General features: G+C 43.4%; 1 protein-coding gene across 2 annotated transcripts in view; it reads left to right on the forward strand.

Annotated features, from left to right (window-relative positions):
* Positions 1-839: 839 nt before the first annotated feature.
* aplp1 (amyloid beta (A4) precursor-like protein 1) overlaps positions 840-18586 on the forward strand; it is a 28405-nt gene continuing 10658 nt past the window's right edge. For both annotated transcript variants that reach the window (XM_026293448.2, XM_026293449.2), the window contains exons 1-2: positions 840-1101; positions 18121-18300. In XM_026293448.2, the coding sequence (XP_026149233.1) occupies positions 1039-1101; positions 18121-18300 (243 nt within the window). In that variant the 5' untranslated portion in view covers positions 840-1038. The remainder of the gene's footprint in view (positions 1102-18120; positions 18301-18586) is intronic.

An 18586-nucleotide genomic window follows, 5' to 3' on the forward strand; every position in this document is an offset into this window, starting at 1 on the left:
GAATTTCATAGCTTGTGTTCCCCCTGCTGACCATGTTTGGACGCCGTGGTGCTGCCAAGTGTGGTCAATTATTAGTGTGGTCTATCACTTTAGTAAAACATTTAACTGCTAAACTTGAAAATTAACTTCAGTTTATAAAATACATAATGTAGGTCTGCACTGCATGATAGTGAATATTATGGGTTTTACAGTTCAACAGAAACAGCTTATTTTGTTGTTGCAGCATTTATGAATGTGGTGTTTTTATTGACTGATTGATTTGTGGTTGTGTTTAGACTACATGCTCTTATTTTAACTAACAGCCTCGGGCTACAAATAGATTTCACTTGTTTGTGTGCAATAAACTTTAAAATAATAATAACATTTTTAGATTAGGTGAAGAAGTATCAAGTATTTTACAATAAAAATGATACAAGTGTGTGAAAATGAGAATAAATACATATAATTTTGTGAAGAATATATATCATTTCTTAAATGTTATTACACCCACCCTGTGATGGACTGGTGACCTGTCCAGGGTGGACCCCTGCCTTTCATCCAAAGAGAGCTGGGATAGGCTCCAGCAGATCCCTGGGACCCTGGTTAGGAATAAGGGGGTCTAGATGATGGATGGATGGATGTTCAGCTTCAGCAGACGCCGAATCCAAATGACACTCACTGTATTTTCGGTGGATTCTCCCTTTAAACTGACGCAAAACCTGAGCGGGCGACCCTGCTGGACACCGTCACTCCATCACCACTAGATGTCCCTCTTCACCAAGCCACAGCGAGGAGGCCATAAGAAAAGTGTGTGATGAATCCCCGCAGAAACAGGGCTTGGCTCTGTCAGACTTCATCCACATAAAAAGACCAGGCTGCCATTGGAGAGCCCGTTGGCGAGAGCGAGCAGGACGCAGACGCAGGAGATATCGCAGGAAGGCGCAGACGAACGCAGTGCCCATCACTGTAGCAGATGTAACTACACATCGTATGTTGCATTCAGTTATTTTATAATAGAAAGTCCATTAGAGAAAACAGGAGACAAGAGGACGCGAGAAAATGGGACATATCGCATTTCCTATATTAATGGCTGTATTGTCCTATTTCGTGTGGGGGAGCGAGGTAAGAGCAAAACAGTCTGAAGCTTTTCTAACATGTTGGCATGATGCATTTTCCCTGCATGTTTCCCTCAATGTCAACGTGAGTTTGGGACTGAACAGTGTATTTTTACTCCTGTCGACATTGTAAACGCCACGCACACAGTCGCTCCTATGCCCATACTGCTGACACGCACCCTTTTCTAGGACAGGTTTCATTTGGAAACGCATCCTTGAACACCGTCGTGTCAACAACAGTAATGACACACAGCGTCCAGGAAAGCGCAGTGATCGTGAAAGCATCAGAAAGGCCATAAATACTGTAATAAGATGCGAGTGGAAGCCCAGAGTCGGGACATAAATAAAAGAGACTTAACAAACACAGTGTATTTGCACCGCTGCGTCAAGTCTGGGCCTGTATCTGACGAAGGAATGTTACAGGCCTGTTACCCCGAGCAAGGCTGGAGCTCACTGCACCCCATCCAGCCCTGTCAGGGGGTAGAAATCAGATTGCATCCGTAATTTAGAGGAGTGGTGCTGCTCCTGAGCAGGATGGAGTCATGCATATTCAATTACTGATCCCTGTAACACTTGGTCTTCACTAAAGAGCCCAGAATAATCCGAGAACTCCCAGTTTAATCTTGCAGTGAGAATCAGGACCTGGGCTGTCAGTTTGGTACAGGATCATCTTTATTTCATGCACCTCTTGAAGAGTCGTCTGAACAGTGTTCAGGCTGTGATCCATCACTCACTGAGTGTGTGAGTGTAATGCAGAGTAGACTAATATGGGATCATCCTATTGACATCTGTCTCCATCAATAACTCGAGAGGAGAGAGCGAAAGTCTCTCGCACAGAGCCACGGATCCGTGGGCCACCTCCCGTCTCATCACGACTACTAGGACTGAGGCACGAATTCAGGTTGCAGCATGTGGACTTACTGTATGTGTTGGAGCAGGGTGGTGTTCGAGGTGCGTGTGAATGTGCAGGGGAAATGAGAAGCAGGGGGCGGGGGAGGATGAGTCATGATGTCCCAGCTGGAGTGGTGGTTTTGGTCAGATTCACTTTTCCACCTGGAAATAAGGAGCAAATGTTCCTGCTCCTGTTGCCTGAAACTGATTATGGTGCATCTGGACTGTTGGTTCAGAGTCTGCTCATGTCCCAAAGAGGATTTGTGAGCTGTTTCTTTATTAGCCATCTTCCACATTGAGTGTGTAACATTTATAAAGCTTCCTCTCTCATTCTGAAATCATTTCACCTCTCTAAGAGCCTTAGTGGGATTTACTGTTATGCTGAGGAACGGGCTTTAGCGTCATACGAGGAGACCTGCCCATGAAGGTTTACAGTGAAGATTACACTGTGAGACGGTTGGCTGGCTGGATTACACAGTGGCATTATTCCTAATAAAGCTGTCAGCTTTCCTTAACTTACTCAACATTCATTTGGTGGAAAAATAAATCGGGCAAATTGGTTTTTGATATTTTCCCGCATTAGAATAATGTCTAATCAGACTAAAATCACCCTTAAATTAAATTTTCAGACAGCAAGGCCACAGCACATTTTAGCTGGAATACAAACTCATCCTGCTGTGTACCAGGCTGTCACATATGTCAGGTCTAGTAAGGGCTTCCCAGGTAACCTAGCTGTAATTTACTTACAGTACCTGTAGCAGCACTCTATGCATTTAGCCAATTGACCCACTGAGCAGGTCTCATGCTGATACAAAAGGTCGTCGATGAAACGCTGGCTGGAGCAGACACCTTCACTGGCTCCTTATACATTTGTGACATTAATGGGGAGAAGAAAAGGTGGAGATTTCATTAAATTAGTTGTATCTTGTGCATTAGTTGTCTATATGTGTGTATTTAGATCTGTAATAGCCATTGGCAGTTTGGGGCCCAGTATCACAGTATGTCACAGAAAACGTAATTCTGTCACATTTTATGATGCTGGGTTGGCTGTAATCCCAACACCATAAAATATACTAATTTGTTAACTTTATACTGTTTATACTTCGTACTGCAGCAAATTGATGCGTCCAGTTTTTAATTTGATGGGTTAGCCAAACAAACATGTACATATTATTAAAACATGCTTAGTTATTTTAAGGTGCAAACTTTAAATCTTAAAGATTTAGCGACATCTACTGGGCAGGTTGCAAATTCCAATTAATCATTTGGGCTATAAATTATCAGAAAATACACTTTTCTAAAGACCAGGTTGGCATATACAGACAAGCTTGTTTAACGTATGAAAGTAGTAAAACTGCAAACTGTGTTGGTAAATGATTATTTGATTATTGAAATGATAGCTTGATGGGTTTCAGCTATGATTGGGGCATATATAAGTTACACAGCCCCATTTATCTTAATGTAATCTGGAAAATCAGTGGAGAAACTCTTAACTGGATAATCATCAGTATCTAGTCTTGGCTAATCCAGGAAATTAAATAATTGAAATGCATGTACTGCGTCACATTGTTTTATTTATAATAAAAACATTCAGTATTCTCATTTAGTAGCCCTGCTCACTGATTTGCTTCAACACAAGCAGAGATACTAAAAAGCAGCTATTCCTGTAGAAGTGCTTGACACATTTTTATCCTACAGTATATACTGTATCATCACAACACCTACGCACCTTTTAGACACTGGGGAATCATACTGATATTGCGAATACTCACAGGTTAGCAAAACACAAAGCTAGACTGCAGCTAGTGAGCTCAATTTTTTTTGTTAAAGCAGCCCTGCCCCACCCACCCCCACAGGAAAATCTGATTTAGGAAAGCAATCCCACAGTGTGATTGTACTACAGTGGAGCCATGTTTGATAAAAAGAGGGCTGGGACTACAGGTATGCTCAGCTTCAGTCGACCAGCTCTGTATTTATCAAGATAAATGGCTGCAGCGTGAAGCACTCCAGCTCAGCAAGGCTGCAGGAGAACAGCAGACCCAGAAATGAACCTACTGTATCTACAGGTTTCAGGAAATAAAGAAGGTCCAGGAAGGCAGGATGGAGGGAGAGAACGGTGTAGCTGTAGTGTGTGGCTGGAGATTAAATAATAATAGTGAGTCACAAATTCGCTGTGCGTGCGCACCCCCCTGCTGCCGCCACCACATCACCACGAGCTGCAACTTCAGGCCTTGCACTGCAATACAGCCATGCAGACTGATGCACCGCCCACTTCCATCTGCTTTTCAATGCAATAACACAAGAGGATTTGTTTAAAAAAAAAAGAAAAGATAAGGACAACCAGATCTCTCTCTCTGTCTCTCTCTCTCTCTCTCACTCACACACACACACACACACACATACTCTGCCCTACACTCAATTAATTTTAGAGCCAAGAGATAATCGGGTTCCACTAATGGATTCCCGTGTGCTTGCTGTTCTCTACTATATCTGTGTGCCGGTGGACATAAAACGTACCATTTTATTGTATCACGCTTTCGCTCCTGTTCTCTGTTTCTGGCTTCCCTTCTGTGTGTTCAAAGTGCAGCTCACACAAGTCCGGGGTTAAATCCTGCAGAGTCATTGTGAAACAAAACCTACAAGCATACTGGAGGAAAGCGTGCTGTAAATGTGCTTTAGCAATTGAGCTGTTTCCAGAGGTGACAAACTAAAGAATGACATTACTGCACCCTTTGGGCCACTCTAGCAATCCAGAGGCTTGAAACAGTGCCTTGACTGGTGCGGTTCACAGTGTTATTGGGGGTGTTTCATTTTCATTGTCGCTGCCAGTTGTTTAGAGAGTCTGGGGTTGAAATAAAGAAAGTATATATTTGTGTTTGTGGCTCCAGGCGTAGAGTTCACCCAGCTTTCCTGCAGAAAATAAATTAATAAATTGCACATTTGCACTGCGTACTCTCAGTAGGTTCAGGAAAACCTCCAAATCCTGTTTTAGATGATTCAATCTTGTCTTCTGGTCTTTATATAAATATATTTGAAATGATTTGTCTCACTTGGAAAGTGAGAGTCATTCCCAAGTTTAATCATGTTTGCTCATGTCATCTCTGTAACCTTGATGAGTTCATTTCTTTGGCTTCCCAGACTGCACAGCACTTTGTAAGTTGAAGGTATAACAGAAAAAATTAATTAAAGCTGCCAGTCTTTCAAAAATGACTTCACCTTTTGTCAGTACAACAGATGAATATTCCAGCTGCGAGCACTTGAACATGGGCATCTGAGTACTTGCAGGTCAAATATGATTGCACCTGTGTAAAAGCTTCAGCTCAGAGGGGATCATGTGGTTTGTGTGTGCATGTGGCTTCTGTGTGTGTTCGCACATTATAGGTTTGTCCAGTGTCACCAAGCAGGATTGAGAGACTAGCATAGCTGTCCTGAGCACATCCAACCCTGGCTCCTCTCCACAGTCTTGCAGCACAGAGATATCACAGCAGCCCAAGGTCCTCACGCACACCCCATAACTCCCCGAGTAGCCCTAGTGCTTTGGATTTCTGCAGAAAAGTTTAATGCCAGGGCAAGTAAGATTTTTAGTCCTGCCGCAGCCAGTGGGAGGTTTCAGAAGAGCCCCCCCTCCTCGAAAACATCTGCAGTGTGGTGATAACACTTGTCCTCCACGTGCAGGAGGGAAAAGGGAGAGTGCAGTGAAAGCGATGGGCGAGGGCTGGTGGAGAGAGAGGGGGTTGCCCTGGTGCAGCGGCTGATTTGAGAAACAGAGAGCGTGAGGGTGAGGGAGGAGAGACCATGTAGAATGTTATGTGGGTTGCAGGATGGAGTGCATGCTAATGTAGGAGCCCAGCCTTATTGCTCCTCAGCCAGGAAAGCAGAGCGATCTGTCTCTGTCATGTATATATATATATATATATATATATATATATATATAGCAATATACATATACATATATATATATATTCACAGGTGGCCTTCAAATGAGACAGGGGGGATGGAGTCAAGCAGATTTCTGTGGACTGAGTGTAGCATTTAGGAAATCTAATTTCCTTTTCCTTAACTGCAGGGTTTGACAGTGTGGGGTTGTTGGGTACACTCACATTGATCAGACCAGTATTAAAGTTCCACAGCAGAGCATTTTGTAGCTAATGCTACAAAACACACAGCCCCATTAGAAGGACTAAAAGCTCATTTCTAACTTGATTGAAATGTAACAAAGATGCTGAGGTATTGATGGGTGGAACTCACTCACATCCATGCAATTAGGTCACACACTTACACTTGCAAATGACTGAAGCATACACACTTTTACCACACGCTTTCTGCTCTGCAAAGATGACATGCTGCGCAGGCTGCATCAATTATTGAAGGCCGTGGAAAGGTCTGGACTCTCGCTTGTCGACATGGCTCTGGCACTTGTCACGCACCCTTTGAATACGCCAGCACCAGTCCTCTGTCTTCATGCTACCTGCTTTTCTATGTACCGTCCAACACCCCCCCCCCCCCCGCAGGCCGCTCCCCAGCCTCGCTCTACAAAATGCAAAAGATAATCCCCACGTCTGTCCCTCAGCCTCCTCTTTCCCCCCTCTGCCATATCCCAGTGGCACTCCTCTCCTCACCCCTCCCCTACTCACCCTCTCAGACACTGTGACCACAGACATCTTTTCATTGTCTGTACCTGTACTTTGCTTGTTTTTGAGTAACTTGTTTTCGATTCCTGATATTTTCCTAAATGCATGCCATCAAATTCCCTGTTAGCTGTTTCCTCCATTTGTCAGAATGTTTCCCGGAGATTCCCCCTCATAGCTTCTGATAACGTGTTGCAATCAGCTGTGAGGTGAATGTGAGAGCAATGAAGTTTGCTTTGCTTTTCATGTCGGATATTCAGCTACTACATATTTTTGGCATTGATTAAGCGATTCAGTTTAATCCTATCATTGAATTAAATATATAACCAAACAAACATCATGCTCCATGTTTGAAGGAGAGGATGGCAACAAAAACCATTTCCAGCAGCTGTTTATTTACCGGTATAGATGTGTTTTACGATGGACTCCACTGTGGAGGCGAAACATTTTCAGCTAAGGATTTTCAAACGTACCCTCTCGTCCCCTGAGACAAAATGTTCCCACTGCATTTTATTCAGTGCTCAGTATTCAGCAAACCATGTCTTGAGACGCTGCCTGCAGCTGACTCTGCCTCTGTGTTTAGACAGTGTACACAGATTGAGTGCTAACTGTAAAGAACCAGACTGACGGTTGGAAACAGTTGACGATGATAAAAATGGTAAAGAGACTCAGGTGCTGTTGTGGCTGCTGTTAATCATCAATAATAAGATTCAGCCGGTGATGGGGTGAGACAAATTGTCTTTCTTTCTTTTCTCGGCTCAGGGTCATTATGCTTGCCAAGGCCAAGCTGTGCCTGTTAACAACCAATACTCACCCAAGCTCAGCTGACAAATTGGATACTTCGGATGAGTCTAGCTGTGGCTTGGAAAAGGAGCATAATAAAGTACGAAGCACAAATGGAGGTTTCAAGGCCCGGTGAGGGGTCTTTTTTACAGATTGTTTCAATGATTAAACCATTTTCCTTTCAGTTGGACAGTCTGCGGAGACTTTATGGCCCGAGGAAATGAGATAACACTAATATTTAATCTTCTGAGTGATTCTACAGCACAGACTGGCAGACTGCGAAGCCAGCATGCAGTATCTCACCAGAGCGGCCCTGGTCTAAAAGAACACTGAGACGGCTAAAGCAAGACAACACATGTCAGCCTGACGTGATCTCCGTTGCAGTTATTTTTGTTTAGTAGTTTTATCAAACTACGCTTTCTAGTGCTACTGGTAAAGTATAGTTGATCTCTATATGATCTTGGCACTGGGGCTTTCAGACAGGAAGGAAAATGACCAACACACCAGCTTCGTATTGGCAAAGATAACTGTTAGGGACTTTCAGGACAGGCTAGTGTAGCAGGTGGACCACAGTCTTACTTATGCTTAGGTTGACTTCAGCTGATGAAGAAGGTGAAGTCTTAGAAGGACAAAATGGAAAGTTAGCAGAGGAATCGGGGGATTGCCAGCTGCTGATTCACTACACTGAGATTTAGGAAGAGCAGCTAGTCAGTATTGTTTTTTTGTAGTGCAGAATACTTTACTGTGTTTATATTATATTATATTACTCTGTAGAGCTTATTGACATAATGAATGATTTATTTGTTTAGTCTATGAAAGGCCTACATTCTTACATCCCGAGGTATCAGTTTCAGATTATTTGATTTGGTCCGACCAACAGTGCAAATCAAAGATATCCAGTTTACAGTTAAATGAAACAGAGAGAAAGCAGCAAATCTTCCCATTTGTCTGCCTCTGCAGGTCAGCCCTGTGATAGACTGCCGACCCGTGCAGGGTGTACCCTGTCTCTCGCCCACTGTTGGCAGGAACTGGCTCCAGCATTATGTAATTTGATATTATCGGGACCGTACAGTTTTGATGCACAACATTATTGGGGCAACATCCACGTTTCCGTCTATCTGAAGAGACTGTACAAAGTAGTTTCTTCTGAATTCATAGCAGAAGGATACAAGAAGCCCAATAGGTATCAGGCTCCAGTACTGCGTAAGTAATTTAAGTGGTGTGTAAACAAGCAGCGGGCTGTGATAAGAAAAGCTAACCAGCCATCAAGCCAGCAGCAACCTGCCAATGGAGTCAAACCAAACATATGAGGACGCTTTCATGTGAGAACGAGAGAGAGAGAGAGAGAGAGAGATGCTAATAATGAATGGGGGGAAGAGAAAGCGAGTGAGTGACAAGCTTAACATTCTGTAGGGAACCAGTTGCTACGGTAACAGGGAAGGTAGCCGGCTCTTGTGGGTGGTGTTACCATGACAACCACCCTCAGTGGCCAAGTGATGGTGAGAGGGAGAACGTAAAGGGCTAAAAAAAAAAAATAGTGTTTACAGCTTTAATGGGAACAAAAGAGACAGATGAGGAGGACGGCAAGTGAGAGGAAGCTGATGTAAAATGTGGGATATCAAGTCTCATCAAGTTTCTCTTTAGCAGACCGTTGGTTTTCTTTGTTCAGCGTAGGCTAAGTGGCAAGCCGGTCCCACTGAGCCCAGCATTAGCTGTTTATCCTGCTGTTCATTAATGGAGCACCTCATTACCATGAACAGTAGGCCAAAGATGCTGTGCAGGGCGATGTACTCTCTGAGACACATGGAAGAGGTCTTTGCAGTTCGATGGGGTCAGAGTACCCATGCTGGGCTTGGTTCCTTCTATGAGCCTCTGACCCCTCACTGGGAATTAAAGACCAGTTTGTTCCCACTGTGGTGATTCCACATGCCTCATTAATAAAAAAAAAACTTTGTTGTGAGGTTTACTTGGTTTTTACGTAGCAGTACACCTATAATACACGGTATTATATATTAAATGGACCTGCCACTTATGAAAATACTAATTACTGCTTTTAGCATTCTTGTCACATGTCCCCCCCCCCCCCCCCCCCCCCCCACCTAATGTACCTAAACACAACTACACACCGCTCTACCTCCATCTCAGCTTCTCTTGGTGAAGCTCATTCAACATAGTCAAAGCCTCATTTCCATATGATACATCGACCAGACAAAACTCCCAGGGGAGCTGGCACAATGTGATTAAAATTGTGTATGTGCATAAATAAGAGACATAGGAAAAATATCTATGAATCTTTTAACCCCTACTCTCTCCCCCTCCTCCCACTTCCCTGTCCCTGCCTGTCCCCCTTTCCATCTTTTGTTTAAAGTCTTCTTTTATTGCTGTGCTATTATACTCTATGTACATTTAGTTCACCACTGCCTGAAGTATTTCACCTGCTTCAGTTCAAAAGAAGCCATTAATCACAATTTTAAAAAGCAAGACACAGCATCCCCACCAGCATCAGAGGCCACAAAAGAATGTGCACATGTTTTAATACGTCAGAAACCTGTATAGATACACTACCACCTGTGTGCAAGAGTAAGAAGGTGCATGAAGTGACAGCAAAAGTAAAAGTAGAGTTAGGGGACAGATGACATGTAGCTCCAGTGAATATCCAGGAAGAAAGATTTCAGTGCAAATCATCTGCAAACAAAGAAAAGAGTCAAAGGCAGAGTGAGAGGCTTGAGAGACAGTAAATGCTCAAAGTGCGAGATAAGAAGGATGCATCAGATCTCATGGATGCTGGCTGCTTGCTGTTTGTCAGAGAGACGCTAGAAAGACAGTCTGTTGTTAAGTGGATCAATTATTACAGTCCTTTAATCTAAACATGTCCTCATTTAGGCTGCTATATTTCCTTAATCTACTTAAAACATGCTTGTTGGCATTATGCTGTTGCTTTAAGACCTCTGGACTTGTCTTCCTCTGTCCAGCACTTTTCTCAACTGTAAAATAACATTAGCATCTGTAGCATAACGTTAGCATCCTCAGTCTGAAACAGAAAATTGCAAAACTTTCTTGTCTCAGTTAAAGTCCTACATTAGGCATTTGGTTCCAGCTCAAATCAGTTTTGTTGGGATGCTTATGCAGCACACTCAGGTGTCAACAAAATAAATGGAGCTCTTTGTTGTGTTGTGATGATTTGTTGTGCATTTCTGTCATAACATATACCGTCTTACATTGAAGGTTTTGAATTGTGTTAGAGAGGAATAGAATTGTCTCAGTGTTTAATACATTATTGCTGTGATAATGCACAACGTGCACTTGGTGATAGAAACGTGAACCTCTGAGTCCCAGATATGATTCAGGCCTGTGGAATGTATTTACAGATTTGGAGAGCTTGTTTGCATTGTCAGTCTCAATCTGCCTGCACAAAATCCCAGATTGAGTGGCAATTGTGTTGACATTAGGATGCTTCAGATGGACCTGCAGTGCTCAAATCTCTGCTAAGCCGCTGATTCCTTCAATCCCCTGAGGTCACTCTACAGCGTGAAATCACATCTGCAGGCTCACAGTGTTTGGCATTAACATGTTGGCGTTCTCGTGTTGTGTTGCTTAACTGTGAAGGAGGTTCAGCAGTGTTATGTAACAGAGAAATTCATCAACAATGCTACCAGGAGATGAAATCATTTCACTTTGGCTGTGCTGAAGAAACCAGGTCTCCCAGGCATTGAAATATTATCACGCAGTTGTCCCTCTCCTACACGTCTACAGGAGGAGGTGGCTATACCTGTGAGTCTTCTGTGGAGCAGACGTCCACAATGTGGCGTCATTATGTTGCGTGATTCAGAAAAAGCATTTGTGGATATGTGGGTGGAACAGAGAGGCAGACATGCGTAAACGTTCAACCGACTCAGTGTCGCACAAATATCACAGTCACCGGTCTCATTCTGAATATTGCTCAATATCACATTTCCTTAGAAGAGGGAACACCACACGTGAAATCAATTTTATATCTGTGGGAGTTTCCCTTTAGGTTCTACTCTGTGTTCTGGGCTTTTTTTCACAAGTTTTACTCCGGATGCTGCTGAAAGGCAGGATGTTTTAAAAAAAAAAAAAAGCTGACAGGAAATATAGCTGTGAGAATATCGTCTAAACAATGGAGATAAAATTCAGGTGTGAAACATAACGAAACGTAAGATAAAGAGAGGAAGAGGATATGTGTGAATACGATAATTACAGTAGTTCATGTGAGTCCCGCCTGGGAAAGGCGAACTCTGTCACTGTGAGTATGGAGCTTCTCTTGACTCCCATGGTGCTATTGTACATCAGGGATCCAAATAAGGGCATGTGAATCCAGGAAGAGACTGACCTTTACAGAAGAGCGAAATCAGTCGTGACCACTTCCTTTTCCCCAGAAACCTGTCGCTATGAAGATATAAGCTAAATTCCTAGTAAAGGATGTGACACTCTGGTGTGGTATCAACCATCATGAAGTGGTTGGCACTGCCAGCTTCCACATCTCTGGAGCGTCTTGCCGTGATGCCATCTGACATATTCTCTATTTTAAGCTATACTTGAATTTAAATCAAATATTGGGAGCTGGGTTTGGCTGCTGTTACAGACCTAGATGAACCCTGGTGATTATAGGGCCATCTGCTCCCAGTGTGCCCAGCTGGAGGATGGACCGCTGTAATCTGGACTGATGAAGCCAAAACCTTAGAAAAGGCTGTGATGTTTGTACTTTTCTGCAACCAATAGCTTCTGTTACAATTGTTGGGTATTTGAAAAGAGGTGTTCAGTTGAAAATTCAATATTAAGTAACTTTACAACTTTGTGTGGTCTGCAGTAGGAAGCTATAGAGGATTACATTAAACATGAAGCAATATTATGTGCTCAGCCCATCAGTGTCTTCTGCATAGAAAATGAATGGCTTCAATTAGCCATTAGTCAGAGATGTATACTAATGAATGCCAGTGTACAACGCTAACCTGCTTTATCCTCCTTTGTCCCCTCTGCAGGATGAGAGCCTGGCAGACTAATGTTGCTACTCTTTAATAACTACATGCCACACCAGGAAGAGGGCTGATGGAGCCTATGAATAATTAAGTAACATGATTACAATGATGAATGCTCCCAAATCTATCTGGTCATTTAGCGCTGGCCTGGGGAGGGAGGCCGAGCAGCAGAGTGTCAGGCATTGTGTGAAAGCTGTTAGTGAGGGAGAGGGAGACGGGAGTGATATCAAGGATAGGGTGGCGTGAGAAGAGGAGGAGGGGAACATAGAGGAAGAGTAAGGGAGGGGCCCTGAGAGCAGGAAGACACCCACTATTCAGCCATCTGTGCTGCAGAGAAGCACAAAGACGTGCTCAGGAAGGCCTCTTTGTTTGTGTGTGTGTGTGTGTGTGTGTGTCATACATGTATGTGGGTGTGTTCTCGACATGACTGATGGCAACTGACCAGTCTACAATGTTAAACTAGTCACGATAAGAGCTCAGTGCAAGTAGACTGAATAGTGACTGCTTTTTAATTGCACGTATGATCTTAAAGTATGTAAACTATAGTTAATAATAGTACTGAGAACAAATCTATAATGTAAAAATACTACTGCCCTGAGAGTTTGATACTACAACACCACTTCCCGTGCCAGAATCCCTGCTGTAATTTGAGTCCTGTTCTGTGGCATCTTTTTAAGGCACTGTTATGTCAAATACCCGAATAATGAAAACAGACACTTTTGCTAAAGCAATGCCCAGATAAACAAGCAGGTCCTGGGATTGTCTCTGTGATGTGTGACTGATTAAATGGTTAGATGGCATATCCCCGATCCCTGGTGCTAAGTAGAGATATTAGCCCTTTGGGGGTCTGATGTCTCCAGTTAATCATCAGGTGTCAAGCAAGCCCCCTACAATACCCCCCTGCTCTGAGCAGAGTTTAGATTGTTGAAGTAGCTAGTGCATTTTTAAGTTCAGGTTGATATATATAGAACTTTAAAAACACAGTGAGTGAGTGCATAGATGCATATATGTGGCTTCAACACAAAAACATGCACAAAGGCCACGTACTGTATCAGAGATCATTTAGAGCAGCACAGATTTTATGAATTAAGCTCAGAGAAACATGAAACAGCAGAATCAAAACCAGAAGTAATCACAGTTGTGTACAAGAGAGTAAAAACGCTTTAAGTGGTATGAAGGGCCCAGTGTGACCGTGGTTACATACATATCATGGTATGTTGCTGCCAGCACAGCCTCTGACGCATTGATGGCATTATGCTTCAATGTACAGTCTGGCAGCAACTTTTAAAAGGTGGCAAATGATGGGTGGGCACCTCCCCTCCGCCTCTTCAGTGCTGGCTTGGCTGCCAGGGCTTGGAGATTGCATCATTATCGAGGATGAAGTCATCCTGCAACATAAGGGTGGAACAGGTGCTGAAAATTTAATTAGAACAGGGTGGAAAATGGTGGATGGAAATGTAGCGCTCCTGCTCAGTCTCCAGCCCTGACTGACAGAAGTATTTATGTTGCAAGATTATATTTGTTATACGCTGTTATTTTGGGTCTAACAGCAGAATCTTCCCTGCCCACCACAGTGGAAAAACAAAAACAACCCTTACCCATTAACCTGTTTCACAGTTGTTGGTCAAGTTTAGCGTAGGCACCTGTGTCTGTGGGATCAATTAGTTTCCTTGTGATGATCTTTACTGGTGTGGAAACTGTAGGGGTACTTGTGAATAAAAAAGGTAACCAGCACAGTCACTATGCAGCTGATGTGGCTAAGCAGTGCAGAAAAAAATGAGAATATCAAGTGAGCTAAGGAAGGCCAAGAACCTGGGGAAAAGGCAGAAAGTCAGACGACGTCTCAGGGTTTACATCACCCGGTCGTTATTTATGATGCAGCGTGCTCTGCAGTGGAGAGCTGTCAGGCTGTCTCCCTGTTCAGCCTCATCAGCACAAGGACATAATATGTGGGGCTTAGGATGGTTGAGCAGAATTGCTTTACCAACCTCTGAACCCACCTCCGTCCTCCGTGCTTGAAAAGTGCACTGTGCCTCGGCACTCTGGTGTTTCCTCACACAGAGATGGAGAGCAGCTCTGCAACTTCTCCTTTACTAGAGAAGAAGCATAATTGTTGGCAGATTGTGACACATTATTGTGAAGCCAACCGGATCAGCATAACTCAGTTCTTGACAGAGACTTACTCTGCAACAGTCTTACACACAGAAACAGTCTGAACTGGCATCGACTTGGAAACCGCATACCCCCAAAACACTGAAAATCTTTGACTACATGCTTGTCAGTCCAAAGGAAGTTGCAGCTGTAATTTGTGAGTCTAAAACATGAACAAAACAGCTTAATCTGGACACAGGAATGTGATTCATTGACTGTAGCAAAATCTATTTTTAGCTGTGAATGAAAGACGGATTCTTCTCAACAGATGACTGTCGTCTGTGTCTGTTTAGTTTGTATCCTTGCTGTTTTCAATTTACAGCAGTGTGTCTGCTAAAAACGCTAAAGCTTTGTTAAAAAAAAAAAAAGGGATACACATATTTATTTGTAGACTTCTGCCCAGGCTGTTTGGGTATTTTAGTTCATTTCATATCGTCGATCTAGAGCTTAAATAGTTATTTAAAAGTTATTTCAAATCAGCAAAATGTAATTTGGGTGTGCTGTAACTTTAATTTAATTCTGTGTAACTAAACATGATCAAATGAAAAGCATGTGTTTGTCAAAGAGGAGCAGTCAGTAATAATGAGACCTGCCTAATGTTACATTAACTGATTTCCATCAAAGTCCATCCATCCATCCATCATCTGTACCCCCTTAGTCCTAACCAGGGTCCTAGGGATCTGCTGGAGCCTATCCCAGCTCTCTTTGGGTGAAAGGCAGGGGTCCACCCTGGACAGGTCCCCAGTCCATCACAGGGCCACATAGAGACAAACAACCTCACACACTCACACTCACTCCTATGGGCAATTTAGAGTCACCAATCAACCTGACATACATGTTTTTGGACTGTGGGAGGAAACCAGAGTACCTGGAGAAAACCCACACAAGCACAGGGAGAACATGCAGACTCCACACAGAAAGACCCCTGATGGGTTTCAAACCTGGAACCTTCTTGATGTGAGGCAGCAGTGCTAACCACTAAACCACCGTACTGCCCCCCCATCAAAAAAGGGACGTTCATAAGCTTCTGAATCTACATCAAGCTCTTTGTCAACAAAAATGTCAAATACCACAAAGGACATATTTATCCTGCAACTAATGCTTCTTTAAACAGGCTCACCAACAAAACGTACTGACGCACATGATGACAGTTTCTATTATTGCCGTGAGAATAAACTGACAGAGTACAATGAGACACCCACAAAGGCAGAGTGGGCCCGTGTGACGTCAGCCCCTGATTGAGTTTTCTCTGAGACTGTCCACAATGGCACCAGACGTGTGGAGAAGGAGCGATTATACTCAGAAACAAAGTACAGACCAACCAAACTGTGGAGCTTAAAACTCTATTTCTTATTAGGGATTATCACGAAAGGGAGGTCTAATCTGGTCCCAGATCAGGCTGGAGATTGGGTGTGCAGCCTTGCCTTGTTGGAGGTCAGGGCCTCAGGCTCCTGATGGACTGCTATTGATTGGGGGAACGTGGCGATACAGTTGCAGTCGCTCTGCATTGATTTTCTGCAAGTGCAGTAGTGGAGAGCAGGCAGAAAGAGAGAGCTGGACCAGAGGGAACTGCCAGGTTATCTTCTCAAATATCCGGAAGTATTTTTTCATCCTCTTTTTTTCTCTGGTGAACCTCCGCCCCCTGTCAAATAGATATATCTATTTGGACATGAGCTCAGCAGTTGCGCTAGACAGAAGGTTTCAGCAGCTTCAGCAGTGTTTTCCTGTGCTTATCCAACAATACACTTAATCAGTCAAAAGATCAAACTCAGCACTGTCAGGAAATACAACAGACACTTTGCTTGGAGAATCACTTCATACTAACTTAACTAGAAGTAAATGTAGTACAACAATACTACACAACCTACACATATTATAGCTATTGTGGTATATTTCCATACTGTCAAAGGAGCCCTGCTTTCCATTCATGTAACCTTGGGGTGATCATTGACCTGCAGGGGCATGAAACAAGCTGCAGACGGGGAACCCATCACACTGAAGATGTTCCTGTGAAGCAGCATTGTTGTGGAGACTAGTACCACAAAGGAAAAAGTGACTTTTGTGGCATTTTGAAAATGTGTTAGAACATTTTACAAAGCAGAGAAAGTAAATTAAGTAACCACCACATAATGATAACTAGAAAATATCTGAAGCTGAGCCCATGACCATCAAAAAGGAAAAAAGATGATGTTCACTTTGATAGATTACATGTCTCCAGCAATTTTGTAAATCGAATTGATTTCTATAACAATGCTAAAAATAATAGAAAGTCGGAATGGGAAATGATTCAGAAATCCCAAAAGCTTTGGTCTGCTCTGGTAAATGGTTGGCGATAATGAAAAGTAGCCCTGTAATTTGTAAGAAATCTGCTAAGACATGCAGAAACTCAAACCCCTCTTAGTGTAATTATAGTGCCAGTGTGGACTGCTGAGGGCTTATTATATTTATTGTACATTTACTGAGAGGGTTTTATATATTTCATTTTATTCTGGATTAATTTTAATTAGGACTTCAAACACTTGAGCCAAAGCAGGGCTCCCTTTTGATCAGGCGTCACTCCCCAATAACTCTCCTCTGTTTTTTTTTTTTTTTCTCCTTGGGGCAACTTTATTCTAGTCAGCTCAGTGTCGCCCATCTCTCATGTTGGCAGGACTGATCTCTCAGTCTGTCGGTGCAGATGAAAGGATACGAGCCATACGTACGCTCTGGGGCGCAGGATGCCTTTTTAAGGCGTTTGAGGGTTGGACAGGAAATATTAATGTTCTCCCACATCTTTTTACTTCAGCTACCTGACCTGCAGTTCGTGTGTGTCTTTGGTAAATGACTAATTTTTCCAACAGAGATGACTCAGACATCCATGTTAAAATGGCTTGTTGTGGGTTGAGGTAGCTGAAGTCTTTGTTTATGCTGCTTTTAATCCAAACTCCCCCCCCCCCCCCCGCCCTTCTTTTATTCCTCCCTGGGCTGCCTCCCTCTGTCTCTGTGCTCTGTGTTAATGTAGTGTAGTGGCCCATCGGTCAATGAGCTCGTATTAACACCTGACTCCCAACCTTAGCTGCTGTTTGTTCCGCCATGTAACATCCCAGGGGCCCTCCCCCAGGCAGAGGCACCACATCCCACAATCAATAACAACACGATAGAAGGCTTGTGCAGAAGGGGAGCGGAGAACAGTCTTTTACATACTTTTGTATATTTTTGTTTGACGCCTCCCTCTTCGTCATTTCTCAGCTGTCAGTGCTGTCAGCAGACAGGGAGCATGGGCCTCCAGTCCGGGCTCCGTCGGGCTTTTTATCGGCTCTTTATTTAGGTTATTTCAACAGAGAGTCTTTGGTTGATCTTTCCTGATTTTTAGCTCTGCCAGTGCTCTCTCAAAGCTTGCGGTGTGCACGCAGTTCTGCTGTGCATGAACTTCCTCCTCCCTCCTCTGCATTCTCACGTCTCTGTCACTCACAGTTGATCTTTCACTTACACTTTTTCATGATGGATCCGTGATCAGCTTCAAACACAGTATTATCTGCCAACGTGTTTATATCACCTCCTCTTAACTTCTCCCCTCCCACTCCCCCTGTTTTCTAGGCTCTGTCCATGGCTGAGGTGAACGGGCCAGGCCCCGAGGTGGCGGAGCCACAGATTGCCATGTTCTGTGGCCGTCAGCTCCTGCACATGAACCTACAGACTGGCCAGTGGGAGGCAGATCCTCAGGGGCGGCAGGGCTGCTTCAAGGATCCCAATGAAATCCTGTCCTACTGCCAGGAGGTGAGGTCCTCTCTTTTTCAACTGTAATGAACACCAGTCTGGATTAATTATCAAAATCAGAATCTTAATGGCAAAGTAGCCCAGAGCTGGTTTTGAAAGCATGTGTCATAAAAATCAACACTGTTGGAGACATTTCATATTATTTTTCTCTAATTTGGTTGTGTTCCACACCTATCACACCAAATCTATATATTTAACTATATATAGTGGAGAGATGGTGGTCTGTTGGAATATTACACTATTTCACCCATGCTACCATCCACTTATCCTTCTCTTGTTACCTGAT

This window comes from Mastacembelus armatus, chromosome 16 (assembly GCF_900324485.2).
Source record: "Mastacembelus armatus chromosome 16, fMasArm1.2, whole genome shotgun sequence".
In the NCBI taxonomy this organism is placed as follows: domain Eukaryota; kingdom Metazoa; phylum Chordata; class Actinopteri; order Synbranchiformes; family Mastacembelidae; genus Mastacembelus; species Mastacembelus armatus.